At 39.0% G+C, this 26,272-nt stretch overlaps 1 protein-coding gene across 9 annotated transcripts in view; it reads left to right on the forward strand.

Annotated features, from left to right (window-relative positions):
- Positions 1-23,848, forward strand: part of LOC128618667 (protocadherin alpha-C2) — a 72,057-nt gene extending 48,209 nt beyond the window's left edge. For 8 of the 9 annotated variants that reach the window (XM_053642402.1, XM_053642404.1, XM_053642399.1 and 5 more), the window contains exons 2-4: positions 9,688-9,746; positions 12,726-12,811; positions 22,746-23,848. In XM_053642402.1, the coding sequence (XP_053498377.1) occupies positions 9,688-9,746; positions 12,726-12,811; positions 22,746-23,050 (450 nt within the window). In that variant the 3' untranslated portion in view covers positions 23,051-23,848. Of the gene's footprint in view, positions 1-4,129; positions 7,367-9,687; positions 9,747-12,725; positions 12,812-22,745 lie in introns of those variants that run through there. The other variant, XM_053642397.1, reaches the window with a different exon arrangement.
- Positions 23,849-26,272: the final 2,424 nt, after the last annotated feature.

Below are 26,272 nucleotides of genomic sequence, written 5' to 3' on the forward strand. Positions count from 1 at the left end.
GATTTTCTTCTTCATGGAATAATGGGAAACATGACTCCTTGAATCCTGTGGATCACCAAAGAAAACCTGATGCCACTTCTTACTGGTGCACATTGCAGCGTTTGTCTGGCCTAGGCAAGATTGCATCTTTTGTAATTGAACTTGAATCTTACCTGAAGAGACAAATATAGCATTTCAGATTATAGTTTGTAATTACATGTGCATATCATAAAACTTGTATAGTATAGCCTGTCAGTAAATCATTAGTCTCATATCTAATCTATCTGCAAAAAAATACAAACAAATAAACAAACAAAGTGTTTTCAAAGAATGACGTGAACATATTTAATTGTATATTTCTAAGACAGAAAGAATTACTTAGGCATGCACACTGCCACAGAAGCATGAGAATACCATATGTCCACATTGCTGGCAGGCGTCTTTCTAAATGGAGACTAACTGAGATAAATTAATTTTAAAATTCATGAGTAAAAACAACTAGCTGTGAAAAAAGGTGAGACTGATTCTAGGGGAATAGAAAAAAAGATATCCTCATTTTCAATAGAAAATCTTCAATACCACAATACATTGTTTGTGTGTGTGTGTGTGTGTGTGTGTGTGTATGTGTGCCCACATCCGTGTGTCTGTGTGTGCATGTGTGTGTATTCATGTGGTGATAGATACAGAAACACTAAAAAGCTAGGTGCTCAAATATACTGTGATGTATGTAATTGATGAGATTACAGGTGTCTTTTTCATTTTCCATCTCAAATTGGTGTAAATAAACGACACAACCGGCTGGGAGAATCTGCTATGAAATGCAGTGTGGCCTTGAATGGATGCTGTTTCTTCTTTTGCTTTGCCATCTTGGTTTTCTAAAAATACAAATTTTTTGAATTTCAGTCCAAATAGCAGGCATATAATTATTATTTTCTTCCTAATAGAAATAACATCTGATATACTTATAATCCTACACTGTTTTGACCATGCCATTATGCTTCATGTTAGTCTGTACTGACTAACTTAACAGCCCACTCCTCACCTGTGCTATAGCACTGAAGTGCAGCTCCAAGGTGAACTTTTGTTCTCGCTTCCACCCCCTTACTGTGCATGATAGGTAAATAATATGATTTTCTGTCTGAATCACTGCAGCTACAGAGTTTGGCATTAAAGTGGCCTGATTTTGGTCATCATACCTGAGCACAAACCAACCAACTGGAAGATAGATAGCTAGATGGATGGATGGATGGATGGATGGATGGATGGATGGAGGCAGAATCACACTTTCACTTATAATGACAGTTTAAGATATTTTCATGGGTGCATTAATAGCCAATGTACATATTTTACTGCCTGGTCCTATGACATTCCAAGGCACTGTGCCAAGATCAAATGTAGTATAATTGGCTGCTTGGATGTTCAGATAGATGTGCAATTGTAGCATATAATGTACAAATCTTTAACTGTACTTTATAGTCTTCAATAACTTAAAGACAATATCTCTAACATAATGGAATAAACTGTGTTTGCATTTTATATTAGGTAATAGTGCTTACTGTTACTTCATTACTTCATAGGCATCCACACCCTTTTTTCTGAAGGCCTTATAGAACTCTTTAGATCTTGGCATGATGACACCACACACCTCAATAACAAAGGGAACACAAGACACTAGATGTGAGAGGTTTGAATAAGACGGTTTCCACCTGTGCTCCTTAAGCAGGTTCTAATCACCCAATCTTGAACTCCTGATTCTAATTTTATGGATTTGAAACTGTGATAAATGTAGGGGTGTACTTAATTTTTCCATGTGACTGATTTGTTGTTATTGTTTTTTTTGTTCATTTAAATTGTGAAAATTACTACAAAATGTCAATTTAATGTCATATGTATCGCCTTTATTAATAGTCACTGTTTCAAAGAGGATCAAATGTTTACTTGTTTAAATATGTGTAAAAAAAAAAATTTAATAAAAATAAAATTCCATGGGGTGTACTTACAGTGCACCCGGAAAGTATTCACAGCGCTTCACTTTTTCCACATTTTGTTATGTTACAGTCTTATTCCAAAATGGATTAAATTAATTATTTTCCTCAAAATTCTACAAACAATACCCCATATTTACATGAAAGAATTTTGTTTGAAATCTTTGCAAATTTATTAAAAATAAAAAACAAAAAAGCACATGTACATAAGTATTCACAGCCTTTGCCATGACACTCAAAATTGAGCTCAGGTGCACCTGTTTCCAGTGATCATCCTTGATATGTTTCTACAACTTGATTGGAGTCCACCTGTGGTAAATTCAGTTGATTGGACATGATTTGGAAAGTCACACACCTGTCTATATAAGGTCCCACAGTTAACAAAGCATGCCAAGCCATGAAGTCCAAGGAATTATCTGTAGATCTCCGAGACAGGATTGTATCAAGGCACAGATCTGGGGAAGGGTACAGAAACATTTCTGCCACATCGGAAGTCCCAATGAGCACAGTGGCCTCCATCATCTGTAAATGGAAGAAGTTTGGAACCACCAGGACTCTTCCTAGAGCTGGCCGCCCGGCCAAAATGAGCGACTGGGGATAAGGGCCTTAGTCAGGGAGGTGACCAAAAACCCAATGGTCACTCTGACAGAGCTCCAGCATGTCTCTGTGGAGAGAGGAGAACCTTCCAGAAGAACAACCATCTCTGCAGCACTCCACCAATCAGGCCTGTTTGGTAGTAGAATGGCCATATGGAAGCCACAGATCTCCTGGAATTTTCCAAAAGGCACTGGAAGGACTCTCAGACCATGAGAAACAAAATTCTCTGGTCTGGTGAAACAAAGATTGAACTCTTTGGCCTAAATGGCAAGTGTCATGTCTGGAGGAAACCAGGCACCACTCATCACCTGGCCAGTACCATCCCTACAGTGAAGCATGGTGGTGGCAGCATCATGCTGTGGGTATGTTTTTCAGTGGCAGGAACTGGGAGACTAGTCAGGATCGAGGGAAAGATGAATGCAGCAATGTACAGAGACATCCTTGATGAAAACCTGCCCCAGAGCGCTCTGGACCTCAGACTGGGGCGAAGGTTCATCTTCCAACAGGACAATGACCCAAAGCACACAGCCAAGATAACAAAGGAGTGGCTACAGGACAACTCTGTGAATGTCCTTGAGTGGCCCAGCCAGAGCCCAGACTTGAACCCGATTGAACATCTCTGGAGAGATCTGAAAATGGCTGTGCACCCACGCTCCCCACCCAACCTGATGGAGCTTGAGAGGTCCTGCAAAGAAGAATTGGAGAAACTGCCCAAAAATAGGTGTGCCAAGCTTGTAGCATCATTCTCAAAAAGACTTGAAGCTGTAATTGGTGCCAAAGGTGCTTCAACAAAGTATTGAGCAAAGGCTGTGAATACTTATGTACATGTGCTTTTTTTTTGTTTGTTTGTTTGTTTTTTAAATAAATTTTCAAAGATTTTAAACAAACTTCTTTCACATTGTCATTATGGGGTATTGTTTGTAGAATTTTGAGAGAAATAATGAATTTAATCCATTTTGGATTAAGGCTGTAACATACCAAAATGTGGAAAAAGTGAAGCGCTGTGAATACTTTCCGGGTGCACTGTATTTATTTTTTTACATGATTGTATATGCCCTACCAAGATACCCCACCAAATTATTTGAGCAGTTGCAGGATGGCTGGGTGACTCTTAGTGGTCTGTTTTGACAGTCATGGCAAGGAAGGCAAATGGCATCTTGCTGGTGACCTGGTTTGCAGCAGAATCTGCACACTTAGCCAGTGCTGCACATAAGCCGGTGAATGAGGACACAACCCCTATTTCGTGCTGGAATAAGGGAGGAGAGGGAATGGGATAGAGCGTGCTTTTAGAGATCCTGTGATCATAATGTTTGGTTATTTGAACTGTCAGTCTGTGAGCCAGGGACAATAGTGAAACAGCAATCAGAGATTTTGTGCTGGTGTTTGTCTCATAAAAGGGGGCACAAAAACATGGCAAAATGTGTATTACTATTAAAACATAATAATAATAATAATAATAATAATAATAATAATAATAATAATAAGGATATTACTATTGTGGCAGAATTTCTAATTGTTAACAATTTGCATTATTTTTTAGCATATTCTATCAGAAATATTGTGTTAAGGAGACTGTTTTATTAGAAAATAAAAATAAAAGCAGTGTAGGCGAGATAGAGCCAAGTGTCTCAGCTACATGCACAGAGGACACACAATGGAAAAAGGGCGGCGGCACTCTCCGTGTGATTGAATTCATCGATGTTTGCGATAGGTATTTATGAAGGCAATGTAAGATGCAAACATTTTAGCAGACGTCGATACAAATAGATTCTTTTCTTCTTTATTTCGCAAATGGAAATATGTAGGGCGCATTTTGTCTTTAAGCGAGTTGTCGCTGTTTTTGTGTGTGTGTGTGTGTTTGATGGAGAGGGTGCAGCTCCCCCTCCCCCGCCTGTAGAGTGCAGCGAGCGCAAAGGAGGAGAGAGAAAGAAAGACAGGGGAGAGGCTGCGGCCAACTGAGGAGAAACAATAACCAGCCTCGCTGAATATTGGGGAAAAATATAGGGTGAGCACAAAGAAGGGGCCATGGACAGAGCAGGAAAATGTCCGTTTAACGTGGAAGCGGAGAGGAGATTCTGGTCGTCCTGCACATAGTCGAGGTAGAACCGATGGCTCTCCCTGATTTTTGATGCCGTGGCAGAAGCAAGCACACGCCAAGCTCGAAAGGCGGAAAACAGTTTTTAATCCGTCTGCAGATGCTGTGCCAGCTTGAGATGGCTGTTGCGGGGCGATGCAGAAGCATAAATGATAGTGTACTTCTTTGTTTTTATTTCGTCGTCGTTTTTGTATTGAGTGGCCTTACAAATGCACAAATTCGCTATAGCATTCCCGAGGAGTTGGAATCCGGCGCAGTCGTCGGAGATCTCGTTCGTGATATGGGATTGGATCTTGTAACGCTCTCGGCTCGTCGGATCAGGATAAACTCGGACAACGCGCGGCGCTACTTCAGCATTAATCACAAAACCGGTAAGCTTTCCGTCAGTGATCGGATCGACCGCGAGACTCTGTGTGAGTTCAGCGGCAGCTGCCTTCTTAGCCTCGAAGTGGTCTTAGAAAACCCATCCGAGACGCACAACGTGGAGGTCGAAATTTTGGATGCAAACGACAATGCGCCGCTTTTCCCCAGAGACGAGTATCAGTTGGAGATCTCGGAGGCAGCTCAGCCTGGCGCAAAGTTTCCTATCGAAGGCGCCCAGGACGCTGACGACGCCTCAAATTCCGTTCGCCATTATCGCCTCTCGCCAAACGAGCACCTTGCGCTGGAATCAAACAAACCACCTGCCAGTGGAAAGCACATAGAGCTCATTCTGAAAAAACCGTTTGACAGGGAGATGGTTCCATCTCATCAGCTACTTCTCACTGCTACTGACGGAGGCTCTCCCCCACGCTCTGGCACGGCGAAAATCAACGTACGCGTTTTGGACACCAATGACAACGTGCCAAAGTTCGACAGCTCCGTGTACAAAGTAAAATTGCGGGAGAATTCGCCCCTTGGTGCTCTGGTGATTAAACTGAATGCAACAGACCGGGATGAAGGCACAAATGGAGAAGTTTTTTATTCTTTTAGTTCATACACACCTGAAAGGGTTCGGCAGATGTTCAGCATGGATTCAGACACTGGAGAGATTCGTGTCAGGAGTAACGTGGACTATGAGGAGACCAACAGTTATGAAATGTACATTCAGGCTATGGATAGGGGGCATGGGGCAGTAGCAGTGCACTGCAAAGTAGTTGTGGAGGTGCTGGATGTAAATGATAACCCACCTGAGATTGTACTCTCTACTCTATCCAGTCCAGTGAGGGAGGATGCTCGAGCAGACACTGGCGTGGCCTTGATTAGTGTTAATGACCGTGACTCTGGACAAAACAAACATGTCACCCTAGACATTATTCCTCCTGACCTCCCATTTAAAATAAAATCGTTTCGGAACCACTACACTATAGTCACAGCTGCCTTCCTGGATAGAGAGACAATATCATCATACAATGTCACAATAACAGCAGTTGATGGTGGAACCCCACCTCTCTCCTCTTCAATGACTGTTCGTGTAGATGTGGCAGATGTTAATGACAACCCACCTCGTTTTGAGCAGACATCATACACTGTGTATGTCACTGAGAACAATGCTCCAAGTGCTCCTTTGTGTGTTGTAAAGGCCACAGATCCTGATGCAAATGAGAATGCACGCATCACATACACCGTCCTCAATGACAACAACCATGGGATCTCTGTGGGGTCATACGTGTCCGTCAAACCGGCCACAGGTGAGGTCTATGCCCTGCGCTCTTTTGACTTTGAGAAGCTGCGGGAGTTTCATTTCCAGGTCAAAGCTCAGGACAATGGTGTACCACCTCTGAGCCGAGTAGCAACAGTTTATGTTTATGTCATGGACTCCAATGACCACACACCATGGTTTGTCCACCCAGCAGCAAATGTTTCTCACATGGCTGAAACTATCCTTCGTAATGCAGAGGCAGGTATGCTAGTGACTCGTGTGTTGGCATGGGATGGCGATGCAGGGCAGAATGCTTGGCTACTCTACACACTCGAACACCCCTCTGAACTAGACCTTTTCAAGGTGCATGAGCACACAGGTGAGATCCGAACAACACGTCGTGTTGTTGAGGACAACTCCACAGTCTTCAGCCTCACAGTGCATGTGAAAGATCATGGAGAGCCACCACGCTCTGCCTCTGCAACCATTAATGTGGCTATCATGGAGCTCCCTCCAAAAGTGGCATCTGACCCTAAGCGCATCATTAGACCCCATGGAACTCTAATTTTCTCCAGTGTTACACTATACCTCATTGTTGCCCTCACTGCCACCACCTTTGTCTTTTTGGTTACCGTTTTTGTCCTCGCCATTGTGCGTTGCCATGCCTACTGCAGCCAGCCTGATGCATGCTCCTGCTCGCCCTGCTGTGGTGGATCCAAGAAGAAGGCACCCAAAGAGGGTGGAGGAAATGGTGGAGGGAGTGGTGGTGGAAGTGGTGGTGGCAGTGGTGGAGCATCAGGTGGAGGTGGTGGAGGCGGAGGAGGAAACCAGCAGCAACAAGCTGTGGCTCTACGAAGGGACCTTAAAGTAGAACCGCACTATATTGAAGTTCGTGGAAATGGATCTATGACCAAAACCTACTGCTACAAGACCTGCCTAACAGCCACTTCAGGAAGTGACACATTCATGTTTTATAACATGGGACGACCTGTGAGTGGAACCTGGGGCTCAGGGGCTGAACGATTCTTCACCAGTCAGAGCGGGCAGTTTGTGCGCAGGCTTAGTATGCCAGATGCCACCGCCATACAGGTGTGTGCCACACCCACATTTGTCTGAGAGCTGTTGTTTTCCCTGGTCTGTGTGGTATTTACTTGATGATGATGTCATTGCCCCTCATACCATGTGGACTGTAATTATAGCTAACTTAATTTAAGTATTCAATTTTCTAATAAAATGAGACAAAGGTTACATATAATGTACATGGATGTGTGAATGCTTTTACTGTTGTTGAACATTCTGCAACTATTTGTGCCACTGTCTTATTGAGACAGCATGTTTGAGTATTCTTTAAAGGTTTTCAGCATCCATGAAACATCATTTGTACTCTGTATTCAAGAAAAAGCACTCTCAACCTTCTCATGCTTGTGCTTGCTTTCCTCCCTCCCCTAATTGCTCTCGTTCTCCCTTGCTCTCTCTTTTTGCACTGCAGTGCAGTCTTCAGTAGCAGTACAGCTGGGTGTGTTATATTTAGAGGTGAGAAATGCAAGCAACACCCCAGATTCTCTGTTCTCACTCTTAACACTTCAAGTAGCACTGTTCTGGTCTAGTCCATCTTCATCAAGAGAATGTGTGATTGAATTATGATTAGTCCTTTAACATGGGCTGTAATCTTATGATCTGATTACAAATGGGTTGATTGATTGTTGATGATTAACATAAGCTAGTATTTTATTCTGCAATCCTCAGTAGTATCAATAATTGTCAACACAATGCTGCATCAAAGTTCATGGTTACTGTACAACTGAGCAAGATGTTGTGGCATAAAGGTAGCATTTCAATTCACAGTAACAGTAATTCAAAAGGTTCATATAATTGTAACTGTCCTGTTGCATCTGTTATTTATTTATTTATTTTTTTATTTGGTATCTGCATGTAAAGAAAGCCATCACATGAAAGTGGTAGATGGTAGGAATAAGTAATTGTTGGTTAATGCCTGTCTCTCTCATTAAATGCCAGTCATGTTTGTTCTCTCTTGTAATTTAGTGCTGATGATGTGTGGCTCCATGTTGCCACCAGCTGATTGGGTCTTTTGCTTTGGAAAAAGCAGGGAGAAGTGATGTGATTGGTTGTTGCAGGGTTATGAGCGCTGTATCTAGGCGAGGTGTGTCCACTTGGCAGAGAGAGAGCATTAGCATGGGAGAGAAAGAGAACAAGGGAGTGAGGGCAAGAAAGATCAGACTGAACCTGAGATCTTAATTTTTTTTCCCTCTCTCCTCACACCCATCATTCTAAGATATGAGATACATATTTATTTTTCCCTACTTGGGTAAAAATTGGCAGTATGCAATGAGATAGAATAGAGAGATGATAAATATTGATATAATTGTATAATTTGTACCCTCTGGTCATGTGCACATGTGAAAAGCTGATGCAAAATCTAAAAGTTGAAACAACTTCATAATAGCAAATTTCCTAATAAGGGATATAAAGGCAGCACTTCTTTTGGGAGACAGTGTGTACACTGTGAATGGGTGTTATATCACCATCCATTTGCTAAGGGTGCACATTAGACAGACTTACATGAACGCATTATACTGCTGCTTCTGGCAGTGTTTTGCAGTGTGTTTGTTTTGTGTTTGGTTTAATAATGACTGCTACAAAACTTGTTTGATTCATGAAACACAACAACACAGAAACCAACATCACACATACAAGGAATGTGAGCTGTGTTGATGCGACAAGCTCATAAATGCAACGAGTTCAGTCCACACATTGTTATCATAGATTTGTAAATAATGTTGAAGAGAATAAATAATGTTGAAGAGGATACCTCTTACAACATGGTTTGGATTTCTCTGTTTATGTGTGTTAGAGACAGAAAGTCTGGACTACTATGGAAGTACAGATTCAATTCTCATTTCCACATTCTTACAGTCTCTAGCTGCTCTTTTCACGATTATCAACATTTTGTTATCTATCTCTTCATGTATTTGTATTTTTTTGCAAAGAAATCCTTAATGCTGATATGACTGATGTTTTTCAGTTGTTTCAAAATATAACACATGCTAGGTTTTATTGTTGTGTTTTTCTTTCAGTGCAAACTCAGGCTTTATGAAATGGATTGGCTGTTACTATATTTTTTTCTTTCAAGAGTCTATGATCTTGACATGACTTTGTGCATGTGTGTGTTTGTATGTGGGTGTTTACGCACTAACCCTGTCCTCTGCAGGAAAAGAATGAAGAATGAAGATATCACTGCAAATATAATTTATAACCTCTGTTGTTTTATTTTGTCTTTGTAGATAACCATTCTTCTTCTTCTTTTTCTCCTTCTTTTTCTTCTTCTTCTTCTTCATCTTCTATCTGGATTTTCTCTGTTCTCCTTTACTTTCCCTATATATTTGCTGCAGCCCAAGGTTCCCAATGCAGACTGGAGATATTCAGCTTCTCTCAGAGCAGGAATGCAAAGGTATAACTATTAAAACATTCTTTATTTTGCACACAGCATGTTAACAAACCTTTAGACACCTTTAGACACCTTTGGATCTCGGTAGCACTAGCCATATCCCTTTTCCCCAACACCCCACCTTTCCATATGTTTCTATATTTAAAAAATGCCCTTGTCTATCACAAAATAGTTAACAAAAATTTAATAATGTGGAGATCAATAATTTTTAGAACAGACCTTGACAGTCCCATCTATGATCTTACCAATTAGTAAATGTGATAGTAAATGTCACATGCAAAGTGGCTTGACAATGTTTTAATCCGTTGCAACTTAGGCAAACCCACCTATATAATCTTCACTCTACTGAATAAAGATAAAAAGGAGGATAAATAAATAATGAAAAGCAGTTCACCACAAAATAGTCCAGTCTAGTGTACCAACGAAAAAGCAGTCTATCAGATTCCCCACAAGCCACGCTGCAGTGCGGTAATGTGGATCGCTCAAGCTGAATGAAGGTCACTGTAATAAGCGTAGGGTTGTTATGATAAGCTGCATTTATTTTAACGAGCAGAAAGTGTGCTGGGATTGCATGTTCACTCAGAAGTGAACAGTACTATGATGAGCAAAGTCCAGCTAGAAAACCTGGTCTATACTGCACGTCTGTTTCTTTTTCTTTATCAGAAAAAAATGATCAGGGGCACTGATAGAAGCCAGCAGTACTGTCACCATTGCTGTGACAATAAAGGGCACTGGGGATGAAAGAATGGATAGAACTCACACAGCTGCTAGCACTATGTACAAACAGGGGCTATTGTGTGGTCAAGTGTATAAGATCATACATGTCTCTTGGTGTTTTATACGATGATATGGATACCTTTGTGACTGGGATGCATTTTGTGTGAATATACACATGTATGTTACATTTTCAAGTCTGGTCTAGTATCTGGCATTAGTTTATGAAGAACCCTGACTCCAACTTAATTAAAATCAGGGTTAATTGGATGATAAGGTACAGAAGTAAATCAATCAGAAGTGTAATCAATCAAATCAGCTTGATTATTAATGTTCATGTGTCACAGACAGAACACAACCTTTAATATATCATCCTTATTTCTACACTCAACTCTGGGTTACTTATATATTTTCCATATTAATCCTGTAGCTCACTGATATGGGAGGATTTGTTCTGTTAGCATTTGATCATTGTGAGAGGATTTGCCTGGGTCCTTATGAAATTAAAATAGAAAGATATTTTAGACAAAGATTAAATTTGGGAAAACCTAAGGGTATCATTCAAAGAAATGACAGAAAAATAGAGTGTAAAAAGGAGAGGGAGATGAGACAAATAAAATAAGGATGAGTGGAAAGCATTAAGAATTAGACAAGGATCATGTTTTTAAGTCAGTTCCTCCTCATTAATGATGGATACGTCCTTCTCAGTGACTCATGTTTTAGAAATCTTAAAATGGCCTCCACTAAGGCAATTTAAATAACAGTAGATTTTAATAGTAAATCATACACTTTGCGTGCATAAGCATATAATAAAATGCATATATTTATTTAAATCTGTGTTGATTATGAGAAAGACATTTGAAAGAGAGATAGGGAGAAACTGTGAGATGTGGGGGTGTTATGTAGCAACCATAATGGCTTAACATATCAAACAAATCAGAAATTGAGAAAGAGAGAAAGCACAACTAAAATGGAGGCCATCTAGTATCCTCCCCTCTCTTTGCAGCCAGTCACCCATACCTCACTTGCACCTATGACGTTTTTGTTTCTTAGTTTATATTTCATATAGTTGAACCAACATGCTCCCACAATTGAAAATTCATAAGAATCTACACAAGCTCCAAATTGTTAGCATTAAATCAAGGAGCAGGGTTAGCAGATATATATTTTCTTAGAATTCCATTCTTATCCAGTGAAATACCTCCTGCTTGTTTGAATTTGACTGGAATATCAGCGCAGTCCATGTGATTTATGGGTATGTCTATTTTTATATTCTCACATTTTTAAAGTGCAACCTGATTTCCTCCTGTGCTACGCTACAGCCCTTGGCTTTAGGAAAACAAATCTCAACTGAGATAACCTCACTTGTTTGACAGACTTATCATACCTCAGTGTTTTTTCCTGAAATGTAGCTTGGCAGAGGAAGACAGGTTTGCAATATTACAATGGACAAACAGGCATTTTAAGCTAGTGTTTCAAGAAATATTAGAATACCCTAACATTGACCATCTGGGTTACCATCATTCATTTTTCTGACTGAAATGAGGCTCTGTATGGCTCTATTCCATCACTGTGAATGCAAACTCACAGAGATAATCCGTCTTTAGCACACTTCTGTCCTCTCACAGAGACATGCCGTATTACTTCTCTCTAGATTACACAGTCATGAAAATGAAAGCATTTTATTTCCTCCTGAAAAATTAAACAGTTTATTGGTTAAACAGTGACTAAGGTTTGTTAGTCACTGTTAATGATCTGTGTATTCTTAAACCTTTTACTAATTATGGATTATGTAGTTGTGTGTGTGTATGTATATATATATATAGAGAGAGAGAGAGAGAGCGAGAGCGAGAGAGAGATCCTTGCTTTAATTTCATTAATGGTCTCTGCACCCAGACTGCATGCAGTGAGCAAAGACTAAGCACGCATAAGGTGCAATTTGGCTTCTATAAACAACCCTTACCAAATCTAGCCTTGAGGCAACATCACACATTAGCACTAGGCAAAGGTTTTTTTTTTCTGGATAAGTTTAAAGGAAATGTTTGAGTACTGTAATAATGTGCATAAATAAATCATTTTAAGATTATGTTTTCCAAGGGTTTTTACATTACTACAACTGTAACTACAAATGTAATGTATTAATTGTCTCATTAACTTGAATAACACTATTCTAATCTAATTATGCTGGTTAATTATTTTTGATGCAGCGTTTCACATCACATTTTCTCCTGTGCGTGCGTGTGTGTGTGTGTGTCTTGACATTTACAGCTCAGTCCATATGGAGGAGTCATCTGTGATGCAGGGGGCTCAGGGCGTTCTGGTCCAGAATTGGCCTACTGTCTCCAATGCTCCAGGTAAGACACCACCCTGTCTAAATCCTGCTTTACACCAGTTCACCAGAAGGTGAACTTGGTGTGTATTAAGTCATACCAAATTTATATTTAATGAGAATCTTATCTGGTAACTGCAAGTACAGTGAATGTAAGAAAACCTTAATTGTTTGCCCTGTTATGCTAGTAGTTCTTAGTGTTATCCTCAGAATGATTACTTTCTGTATATCTGTTATCGTCTATCCTGCACTGACCTTTAGTGCTCCCACATATCTTCCCTTCCCTTAAAATACCCAAAATGGCTTTCTCACATATTTCCCTGCAGTTGTTTCTGAATTAATGAAATGGCTCTAAATTGCAGCTGAAAATCACTCTAAGGCCAGGAGCTACAATGATGATGCATCCTAAATGACAGTTGTTTAGAAAACTGAAATGAATACCCTAAAGTATAATGCAACTGTACTTGCATTATACAGAATACAGAACTGATTTAGTAAAATAATGACAGAACTAGGATTGTTATCGTGTTTTTATTATATCACATTAGAATCTGAAGCAGTTAATGGCATCACAATGCAAAAATGTTTATGGAAAACCTTACAAAAGCCACTAAATACATTTATTTCACCATAGTTGCACCCCAGTTCTGCAATATTGTTAGACTACTCCTTAGTTACAAAACAATAAAGCAAATGCATTCATTTATGACTTTTATGACACAATGAAGGCATTGTACTTTTCTTCTTTATCCTCCCCCTTCTTCAGAGGTAGAGAACGGTTGGTTAGCCAAAAACCTTATTTAGTTAAAAGTATGGTTAATGACGTCTCAGAGATGTGAGGATTTGTTTAGTGGGTAGCTAAATAAACGAAATAAAACAGGAAGTGACGAAAAGCAGCATTCATGGATTTTCTCCCCAATTTGGTCAATTTTGCCAATTCATAGCCAATACCTGACTCCCCCCTACCACACAACAGCTACCAAAAGGGGAGATTGAAGGTTAACATGTACTTCCTCTTAAACACATAAAACCAGCCACCAGATCTTTTGTTTTAAACTGTTGCTCACGCACACACTCAGAGGAAAGCACTATATGCCCTCTTCCACATACATCATCTCACAGATGCCTGTGATTGGTTAGATATAGAGAAGAGAGTAATGCTATCTTTCTGAACCAATATTGCTCTCTTGGGCTTCTGGCCACAGATAGCTGTGGCATCGTAAGCATTTCAACTTGAAATCTCCAGTAGGGCAAACACCACTTGGGAGCTCATGGGTTTTTATTAAAGAGAGAGACATGCAACTGGAAAAAAACATATCTGATTTTAATTACATAAAAGTACATTTTACCTTTTCAAGTTTCAAGAGTGAAATGTACCCTCCATCAAAACTACTCTTAAAATACAATTTAGTTAATAAGTTGCTATAAATAATAATAGAAGCCTAACATACAGTATTACTACCCTCTGTTGATGTATAGCAAATGTATAAAAAATATCACTGATTACTCCAGTTCTGAACAAATAAAACAGAATGCCTGCTTTTCACCTAAGACAAGTTATGACATGACCTGATGAAGGTGGTGATGGTTATCTCTGCAAAAGGAAAACAAAGCAGAGATTACCATAATTTCTGGACTATAAGCCGCTACTTTTTTCACACGCTTTGAACACTGCGGCTTAAACAATGATGTGGCTAATTTATGGATTTTTACGGGCTAACGAGCTTCATGCCGCCAAAACATTTAGCCTCTTCACATCGGACCAATGAAATTACCGAACAGGTCACAGTGGACCAATGAAACTGTTCGAATTAAATCAAACGCACTCTCACTAAATTCTTCAGATCAGTCATTTTGCGCTTCATGCACAAACCCTCATCATGGAAAACACACGAAGAAATGCATATGATGCAGCTTTCAAGTTAAAGGCGATCGATCTGGCTGTCGAAGAAGGAAATAGCATGCGAAGAGCAACTTTTGCTCAAGTCTGCCAGTGGATCCTAACAGTGTGGAGCAGTGTCAAAAAATCTACTACCACCAACGGGTTTCGAAAGGCTGGACTGCTGCGTGATGAAGAGGACAGCACAAGCTCAAGGGCAAATTTGCCTCGAGATGTAAGTGACATCGAGAGCGACAACGAAAGAGAGACTGAGGAAGAGTGTGACGAAGTACCGGTAATTCTGAGGCTGTTCAATTCTGAAGAAGATGACTTTAGTGGTTTTAGTGCGCAGGAGGAAGATGAAGATAGCGATCAATGACTTTTCCTGGTAGGCAACTGTATTTTTTATTTTTTTAACCAGCCGTGTTACAGGCACTGTTCGGGAAAAAAGCATTTACGGTACGTATTTAATTAAAAGTTAAAAAAATCTTTCTGTGTAAATATCTCATGTTACAACGTGGACACCTGCGGCTTATAGACAAGTGCGGCCTATATATGTACAATTTTTTTTTTCTTTTTAAAATTAGTGGGTGCAGTTTATATTCAGGTGCGCTCAATAGTCTGAAAGTTACGGTAAACAAGACAAAAGCTGACAAGGGCTTACAGTGGAGAGGTTATTAAGATAGACATGTTTACAGTCACAAAGAGATTGCTAACAATAAATTAAACAAAACATCAGCACCTATCATGAGAGAACAGAATCTGTAAGATATGTAAGAATGTAAATGTTACCATTCTGTGCACAACAGGAACTCTCTCCCTCTCACACAATCAGACATCTTCTCTCCTTCATAATCATCTTCTCTCATTTTTGAGAACACTGTAGGTTACAATTATCATAGGGTCAGTTTGGAGTATGTCTGCATAATTAATGTATATTTAATTACACAATTAGCAGAACAAGAAAGCTATTAATGTACTGTCATGCTCATTCTGCAGTATGAAGTGATGCGATTTAGAGAAGTGGAGATCAGATAACATAGACAGAGAACAGGAGAGAGAAAGACAAAAAGCAAAATTACACCACTGGATCAGTAGGAAGACTCTATTTAAATTCATCAGATAAATAAAATATAATAGAGTTATATAACTCTTGAAAGAGGACAGGATGGAGAGGGAGGAGAAAATGTGATGGGGTATAACAGACAGGCAAACCAAGTGGGAAAGGGAGGGGAGGACAGTGCAATTACTTGGGTTATGAAAGATCAATTTGTACTAATTAAGTCTGTGCTGATGACTGAGAGAGCAAAGAGTGTTTTTAGCTGTAAGTAGCTGTGAGCTCTCTCTCTCTCTCTCTCTCTCTCTCTCTCTCGTTCTCTTTTCTCTTTGGCATGGTCATTGATTACCTGTTGAGTCTGATAAGTTACAGCAGTTCTGATACGAAAGAAATTGTGAAATGGAATTAGGTACTGTAGAGTGAGCGATGTGTCAGACAGTGCCAGCTGATTTATTTCCCACAGAGTCCGCATGTTTGACCATATATCTGTGCACAGTCTTGGTTTACAAATAGTGACTAATGATAACTTAATGTGTTTTTTGAGATAATGATCAAAACCAGTAGTGCTACCCCTGCCTGTCACATATGTGTGTCTGTGTTTCCTGTTTAAACAAATGGAGAGAGCAGCCTACACCCAGATTAAGAGAATTACATTAAGAGAAACACACTGTTTTTCTCCAAGGACTTTCTCCTGTTGTGTATAGCATGTTTTTGAGCAGCTATGTACCCAATTTAGATAGAAAGAAAAAAGTGAGTTTAATCCAGAGAATATAGAGGTGGCACGTTGAGAGAGTGAGAGAGTTCACAAGAAGGGGTCTGCAATGGCTGCTGTTACTAGGGGAAGAGAGAGGGGGAGAGAGAGAGAGAGAGAGAGATACACAGTCGGAGCAGTAAGATATATCAAGGGCTTAAAGCATTATTATCCATCACTGTCTTTGCCTTAGCCACTGGAAGAGGCAGTTTCCACAGCAACCATTCCAGAGCAAAGAGAGAGAGAGAGAGAGAGAGAGAGAGAGAGAGAGAGGTGATGGAGGGAGGGAGAGGTGTGATGCTGTGGTACTGAATCACCTAAACAAAGGGCAGGCAGGTGGAATGTGAAAGACAAGACAGGAGAATATGTTAAAGTAGACATGACAAATGAGCAGCCTTTGATCAAAATTATTTAAATTATGTTGTGGTAAAGGAAAGGACAACAAGCAGTATACACTCACCATCCACTTTATTAGGAACACCTGTACACCTGCACATTCATGCACATTCATGTCCACATCAAACATCAAAATGGGGGAAAGTGTGATCTCTGTGAATTTGATTGTGGCATCATTGTTGGTACCAGATGGGCAGGTTTGGATATTTTATAAATGCTGATCTCCTGGGAGTTTCACAAACAACAGTCTCTAGTGTTTATACAGAATGGTGTGAAAAACAAAAACAGTGAGTGAGCAACAGTTGCGTGGATGGAAACTCCTTGTTGATAAGAGAGGTCAGAGGAAAATTGCCAGACTGGTTCAAGCTGCCAGGAAAGATATAGTAAGTCAAATAATCACTCTTTACAACCATTACATTACAAAACAAAACAAACCTTGAGATGGATAGGCTACAACAGCAGAAGACCACATCAGATTCCACTCTTGTCAGCCAAGAACAAGAATCTGAGGCTATCATGGGCACACACCCAAACTGGATAGTTGAAGATTAAGAAAAAAATCAACTGGTCTTTTTCCAGTCTTCAACTATCAACAGCTTCGGTGAGTTTGTGCCCGTGATAGCCTTAGATTCTTGTTCTTGGCTGACAGAGGTGAAACATGATGTGGTCTTCTGCTGTTGTAGCCCATCCATCTCAAGGTTTGATGTGTAGTGCATTCTGAGATGCATTTCTGTTCACCATGTTTAGAAAGAGTGCTTATTTGAGCTACTTTATACTTCCTGTCAGCTCAAGACAGTCTGATCATTCTCCTCTGATCTCTCTCATCAATAAGGCATTTCAGCCTGCAGATCCTCTGCACACGAGATGTTTTTTTCTCACCATTCTGTGTAAACTCTATATACTGCTTTGGGTGAAAAACCCAGGAGATTAGCAGTTTCTGAAATACTCAAACCAGGCCATCTGGCACCAACAACCATGCCATGGTTAAACACACTGAGATCACATTTTCCCCCATTCTGATGTTTGATGTGAACATTAACTGAAGCTTTTCCCTGTATGTGCGTCATTTTATGCATTGTGCTGCTGCCACATGATTGGCTGATTAGATAACTGCATAAATGAGCAGGTGTTCCTAATCAAGTGCATATGTACACTATATGGGCAAAAGTAAGGACATCTAACCAGTCACACCCACATGTGCATTCATATGTCCCCCTTTGCTGTTATAACAGCCTCCACTCTTCAGAAAAGGCTTTCCACTAGATTTTGGAGCGTGGCTTTGGGGATTTTCCATTTAGCCACAAGAGCATTAGTGAGGTCAGGCACTGATGTTGGGCATGGAGGCTTGGCACACTGTCACCATTACAATTCCTCCCAAAGATGTTCAGTGGGATTGAGGTCAGGGCACTGTACAGGCCACTTGTGTTTTTCCACTCCAACCTTGGCAAACTATGTATTTATGCAGTTCTTGCTTTCTTCACAGGGACACTGTCATACTGGAACAGGTTTGGGCTAGCCCCCTTACTTCCAATAAAGGGAAATGTTAAATCTGCAGCATACCAACAGTATGAGGAAGGCCCTCATATAACTGCAGTAGTCAGTTGTCCAAAGTTTTTTTTTGCTATACGGTGTATTTTAAAAGAGTGACGAATAAAATGATTAGAAGAAAGTAAGATTGGAAAAAACAGTATAAAGGAATTAATGATTTCTTCATCAGTTAACAAGATACCTGCAAAAACAGGAAAGGAGAGATGCTGAGGGGAGCTAGGAAGGCAGAGAGAGAGAGGGGTGAGGTGGAAGAAAGGTGGATGGCCATGACCTTTTCCATTCTGGCAATTTAAAGTTCTGTAGGTGTGCCAACCTGTGCTGCCCTATGACTCAGATCATGATGCCATATGCCCACATATGGGCAAACAGACACAGTAATTCTCTTGTGCTTCAGAACCCTAGTGCAAGAGCCTGCTCTGAAATCCACCAGAATTATATTAACATCAGTTTATGAACACTATGCAAAGCATGTTCTTTTTTTTTTTAAAGTGCAAAGATTCAGAACACAAAGGTATTTGTACATATTATCGAGTTGTTGTTTTTTACAACCGTCAACTAGAAATCTTAAATATTTTGTGTTTTAAACATCTATTTGAAATACATCTTTTGAAATCTCTTTCAAATACATCAAATTGAAATTTTAAATATTTTGTGTTTTAAGCATCTATTTCAAATACATTTATCAGAAACACACACACACACACACACACACACACAAATGGGTTTCTTGGCTGCATGTACACAAAGCCTGTCTGTGCCATCTGCTGTGTTTTATCAGGATTGCTAAAGCTAGACAGACCTAGGTGTGGCACATCCTCTCATGTAGACATTCATACACAATGTATTGACTACATATTAGCCCCAATTAATAGTACATTATACATAACATGCTTGTCTTTAAACATATTTTATTTAAATGAATAAAATCTTAATGTGCATGTATTGTGCACTTTTTTCAAATAAAGCTACACGCAATGCAAAAGGCATTAAACTAATAGCTTTCATGTTAAATCCTGTATCATAGGATTTATTATTAAATACTCCACAAAAAGCGCACAAAAATGTCAAAATGTAGTATTTGGGGTTTTTTTTTTCCTTATGGGTGTGGCCTAAAATCTTGTGGCCAGCTTTGGCAAAATTGCACGCCTTCAGGAATGTAGAGTGAACATAGAAGGAGGATTACATTTCATTAGCTCTTTTACTAGACGATTGAGCCACTCACAGTAATAATTTTTCATAGCAGTTATATTGCTTATTAAACCTATGTCAGTAATCTCAGGACATAGTGTCTCCTTGTGCTACATTAAACACAGGGCCAATTAAAGGGGGCTTTAGGGAGAATTTTTTGTATTCTTCTTTCCATATCCAAGCAGTGATGATGGTTGTTATTCTGGCAGTGGCAAATGTGTCCTTTTTTTTTTTTTACCTAATAGCAAATAAAGGGGAGAGATAATCACAAAAATACTAAATGAAATGGAAACAAAAAATGTGGACAAATGAGGTGTCTAAAGCACAGTCAGAGAGAAAAGGGGAGGGAAATTGAGTGCTTTTGTGCATAATTGCTGGTTAAGGGAATCAAGCAGCATCCTCAAGACCCATAATACCCCTCTCGCTCGCTCTTTCTCTCTCTCTCTCTCTCTCTCTCTCTCTCTCTTTCAGACACACACACAAGCACATGAATATAAATGGCAGACCTCAAACTATCATGTTTCTCTTTGGATTTGAATATTATTAATTTTAAAAATTAGATAATATGCATCCTCTTTTTCTGGGTATTCATGTGGGATTTAGGAAAATAAAAGGCTAATGCACACTCCTGGACAGATGTTATTATTTGCACCATTGACAGCAGGTATTCAGTCAAGTTTTGCTTCTTGGTTTGGATAAAACCCTGGACACCTATTCTTCTTGCCAATTTACTGAAATAACAGTGTGTTATTTTAATAAATTGTAGCACCGTTATTCTGTATGTACAAAACCATATTTAAAAAATACTGATGTATAGTATCAGTATATAGTTTGAAATATTGTGTATATATATTAACAGTATTTATGCAGACAGTAGATCTTTAATTTAATACAAAATTGCCAGAGCAAGTTGAATGTTTTTTTTTTTCTTCGATGCAGAAGAAGAGTGTTTTATTTCTGCAGTGGAACATGAGAGGTGTTCTCCATCACTGTTGTACATTCTGCTGTAGTAAGCACATTCTGAAGAGCGAGACGCTAATAGGAGACATTTGAAAAAGAACAGCTCCTGCTTGCAGACACGGTCATTCACACACCACTGCACATATTCTCTCAAACACCACTGGTAGAACATGATAATCTTAAAACAGAAATAGAGTTAGGAAGAGAGAGAGCTCCTTTGACTGTGTCAAAAAAGAAGTTTACAAAGTAGGTCACAGTTGTGTTGACTAATCTTGACTGGTATTCGTCGCTAGTGATAGGGTAGTGCATGAGTATATGAGTGAATCTGAAGGACTCTACAACAAAATCACTTATATGTTAAAATGAAATCAGGTTCAAACAATAGAGATACAATGATGTGTCAAGCAACCGAGTCATTTTGGCACTCTACCCTAAGAATGTTATGAATATAGCCTACTATGATATAATATCTGACAGCAGTCATGTCTAGCTACAGTCTTACCGACCCATGGCATTGCAGAGACCACATGATAGTCATATGTCAGTGTTTTTGAAAAGCTATGTTTTCTCTTATCCATGCTACAACATGAAAATTGCATTTTCAGATTTAACCACTTTGAAGAGCAGAGGTGAAAAAAAGCACAGTTTTAGTGTGGGTGGAAATGTAAAAAAAAAAAAAAAAAAAAAAAACACCTAAAAGCATTTAGAAAAAAATTTATGTGTTAGTGTGGACAAGGTAGCTAAAGAGGGATTTTTCGGCTTGCATTTAATTAAAAAAAATAAAATTAAACATTATACAATATAGCCTAATGAAAGCAGAGATTATTTTCAGTAACCAGTATTTAGCCTAATGTTAATGTTGGCTACATCACCAACACTTGTTCATACTAGCTAAATTATCAAATGTTAGATAAGTACACTAAAATAAACCAACAGGTAATTTTGTTATTATTAGCTATAGCTAGCTATTTGTATTTTGTTTAGTAACTGTACATAATTTAAATAATATAATTTATAACAGTTGTTTTATGATATAGAGTGATTTCCTTCCCTTCTTCTGACTTCAGACTTCAACAGTAATTTATAGCATGTGCACACACACACACACACACACGCACACACACACACACACACACACACACACACACACACACACACAGGGCAGCCCAGCATGGTGACTCATGTTAACCCACAGACAGCCTGTGCAGGATTAGAATTAACTAACCCAAATCGGGCGGCGCGCATACAGTACGCACGTACTCTTGCTGATGACAAAATTTGCGTCATGCAAACTGTACGCTTTTCGTATTTTATGTCTAAAAAGTGAATCATACTTTCTGCTTCACCACATGTACTTTGTGCATGCAGGTCGCACATGTGCATTTAATTCTTTTGCAGTATTTAGTTGTTCCACAAGGTAGTAACAGTGACCCAGGGCCGCTGATTCTCAAGGTAGTCGAAGAAAAATTAAATAAATGGAAGAGAAGGAATGTGTGCAGTTTAGAAAGTACCTGCATTTGTATAATTCTAGCCTTAAAGAGTATAAGGATTTGTATATGGGTGCTAATCATGGCGAGAGATTGCCCAAGCATACGTGTTGTTGTGATTCTTCTTCGTTGTCGTCCTTCACACCAGAAGACCTGCTTTACTGCTCTTTAGCCTCCTTCACACTTGCCTGTGCACACATAACTACACAGTGACACTTACACACATATCCGTTCCTTCTCAAGAATTCTAAAGCCACATTTTTATCTTTAAAAGAGTTTAAACTCAGTTGTGTCTGAAGATGTGTGTGTGTGTGTGTGTGTGTGTGTGTGTGTGTGTGTTACTCTTTGCCTTTCTGTCAGTGTGTGTTTACCTCTGTTAAAATGTCAGCCTTTCTTCTCTAACCTTTCTGTCTTCCTGCTCTAATGGGTTGGACCTGACATGTAATCCTGTGCTGTTGGATCCTGGTACATTCTTCCTTGGCTGTCTAATACTGCATGTTTATCGGTGATTGTTGTAATACAAGACATTATTTGAAATATGTACAGAATGCCATGATACAAAATGCTGTATTCATGACATGACAGTCAATGTTTGTTTTATGTTTATTGATAGCCATGTAGGTTGGCTGAAGTGAATTGAAGTGTCTATAACATTAACAATAATATTTTTTTCTGTCTCTCTGTTTGTGGTAGATAATGAGGGTGGCGAGGTGTCTCCTCCTGTAGGCGCTGGTGTGGACAGTAACAGTTGGCATTTTCGGTATGGTCCAGGCCCTGGCATGCCCCCTCAGCATTTGAAGCCAGGCGAGGTCCCACCTGAAGCCTTCATCATCCCTGGCTCTCCTGCCATCATTTCTATCAGACAGGGGCAGGATGGTGATGATAAGAGCGACTTCATCACTTTTGGCAAGAAAGAGGAGGCCAAGAAGAAGAAAAAGAAGAAGAAGGAAAAGGAAAAGAAAGACAAGAAGGAGAAAGGGAAAGATGATGATGACTAGAAATAAAACTCCTAAGTTTATATATAAGACAGAGATCTCAACGGGGGTCATGATAGAACTGATTAATAAGGTTATGGGTGAGGAATATTAGATCTCTTTTTTTTTGTTTACTTTCCTCATTTTGAGCTAAAACAAATATTTTATGTTGAGTCATGATGTCTGACTTAACATGAAGTCTTTAATTAAGATCTCCGATATTTCCATGTCTCGCGCTATCAGAATTGGCCTTACATAACTCAATTCACTTTGATATTATTGAGTCGTTTTCCTCCATGCTCACAGTGCCTGACCACCCAATTTTCTCAAATGACAACAGTGAGAGAGAGATTGCTGTTGACACCTCTGTCTTATTTATCATTTGGGTTCAGTTTTTTGATCTCAGAAAGGAAGACAAAATCAGATTTAAGAAGGTTAAGAGCAGTACACCACGTCTGATTACCAAGAGACTTGTCAAAAAATAAAATTAAAAAATAAAGAAGGAAAAAAGATGAACAAGTTTTGAGGAGAAAAGGATAAGCTTTGAGAGTGGAGATGAGGTGTGTGCTGGTGTGAGTATGGTACCAACAGAGAGGTTGTGTGCCATGTTTAAAGTAAAACTGGTTTCCTATAAAGAGACAATGTTAAACTAATGCTTCTGCTTGCTCTGCTCTATGTCTGTGTCTACACTATGGAGACGTATCTCAAATCTATAACGAACATGTGGACACACTCACCTGACACCCAGCAGCAAAATAAAAAAGAAAGATAAAACAGTGGTGAATGGTAAGAAGCAAGCACATTATGTTTACCAGCACTCTCTCCCAGTCATTATAAGCGCATTATCTGAAAATCTAAAATTTAACACTCACGCACATGCTTGTACAGGGTCAAAGTTTAACACTCCACTAATGATAGCTCCCCTTTCATTGTGCCTGTTTTTGTTTTCAAAGATGCAGCTTTGCCACAAAAAGTTAAGTGTGTGATTAAACACAGGGCAAAAATGGAGGAAGTAAAGTCTGGCAAAAGCTGAAAACTGCAAAGCAACAGAGGCTGGGTGCATGTAGTGGTGACTGACCTACAGAAACAGTAAAGAATGAATAAAGGAAAACTATGGGTAGTGTTGCTTAGATGGGTAGCTGATATAGTTGTACAATACATGCAAAAAGAAAAAAAAAACAGTGTTAGTGCTAATGTACAAAACATACAACCATCTCCTGAAAACTTTCAGTGATCTGAAGCGTATGCTTTGAATGTTTGGTATCGCTACCCTTGAGCTTGTTTTCTATTAAACCTTAAACTCTGACCTTTAACCCTATTTTTGTGCCTGCTTTCTCATCTAATATGAGGATGTGGTGTATGGATTTTGTCCTGTACAAAATACCCTTGCCTTTCTGCTTGGAAGGCAAAGACATGTTCAGCTAACTTAGATAACAAATTAGGCTGATTCTTGAGTGTTGTTTTAGCAAAAAAAAAAAAAAAAGTTTTTTAAGATCTGTTTTTATAAGCTTTAATTGATCTATATTGCATTTGTACAGTACATCTTTTGCTCTGTCTATGATTCTTTCTACCCTGGCTTCATGCTCTGTTTTGTTTTGAATGTTGAATAGGTCAGCTCTAGTCATTGTACTGCACCCAGTACACAGAACATCACTCCTCTCTGTGTGTCAGTGTGTGTCACCAGTGAACAGTAAAATGGCTGCTGGTCCTTGTATTTCACTGCTTGTATTTGTCAAGGGTAGAATGAAGAAAACAGAAAGGAGAGTCAAGGAACGGTCAGGGGGTGGGGTTTAACCAGAGCATGACATGATGTGAATTGTCCAAAGTACTGAATTGCCAGTTTTACCTATTTGAAATTCAGTTTTCCCTGTTGCTTTTGCATCGGAAATTGGACTGAGAAGGTTACTGAATAATTGCAGTACAATGTCTAGGAATAGACAGACTCCATCCCAGACTCCAGTCTTTGCACTGACAGCTTCATGCTTCTGCTCCGTTGGATCCCGCTCCCTGTTTGTTTACACTGTACAACCTCATGATTTATACTAATGTTGCAATGGCTCAGCTGTGACTGCTGCATGACCTAACCAGAAGGAAACTCTTACTATATAGATATATATGAATATAGATATAGATTGCTATAATTTTGTTATTTTTGTTTATGATTTGTACCCATTACATGCACAAGAGATTTGCGTATGTATTGTCTCTGCCAAGCCTTTGCATAATGATATTTTCCCATCCACTCAGAGTGTACATCTACCATGTTACTAAGCCTTCTACTTATTTGTAACTGCTTTATAGTGTGATGCCCTAAAGCTCCTGCTCAATCCTTACTGTTCTTATGGTTTTATTTTTGAGAAACTAAAGTCAAGAAAAAAAACACATTTGTGTATGGCTTTGACATACTGATCTAACACTTTATTATTGTAACTAAATGACTATGTATGACAATATCTCTTTTCCTTCACGTTTCTCTTTGAAGGATAAAAAGCTTAATGAAAATGTCAAAAAAAAAAAAAACTGCTGTAAAATACAGTATATGTAGTGTATGCTTGTACCTAGTGAGCGTTCATACCATCATTATTTTTCAGTGTCTGGTAGTGGTCAGTAGGTGGTAAAGCACTGTCCAAATGGGCAAGGCTCATCTGTTGTATCTTTTGTACACCTGCTCATCAAACTGTGACAGTGAAGTAGTAAAATCCATTTCTCTCTTTCTCTTTTTTTATTTCATTTTGATGAACAAGGTGGTACTGTGTTTTGTTTAATAAATCACCAAAAAATGAATAAACTTTTCTTTCCTAATAATGTGACAAATGTTCAACACCTCATTTCTTTCTGCGAAAAGACATATTTTAAAGATTCTTTCAGATCATCATGCAAAATATTGACCACAAACTGTACAGAAACCAGAGACACAAAAACAAAACCTTGACGAGATTTAATATACCTTCAGCTATTAACTAATCCTGTAACAGCTTACAATTAACCATGAACTTATATTTATTGTATTCAAGCTGTAATTATCTTCTACAGTAATTAATTAGTAGTGTAATTTGACTATCATTTATTCTTATAAAGGGTTTTATTATTTTTATATTGCATATCCTAATTACTAAATAAACTATCATCAGTGGTCACCTTATGATCCTAAAATCAGATACCCCCAAAAGTGACAAACATAATAAATGGAAAGGCACATTTAAATTCAAATTTTCAAAGTTCCAATTGCAATTAATCTGGAACACA

Source organism: Ictalurus furcatus, chromosome 14 (genome assembly GCF_023375685.1).
Source record: "Ictalurus furcatus strain D&B chromosome 14, Billie_1.0, whole genome shotgun sequence".
NCBI classification, from domain to species: domain Eukaryota; kingdom Metazoa; phylum Chordata; class Actinopteri; order Siluriformes; family Ictaluridae; genus Ictalurus; species Ictalurus furcatus.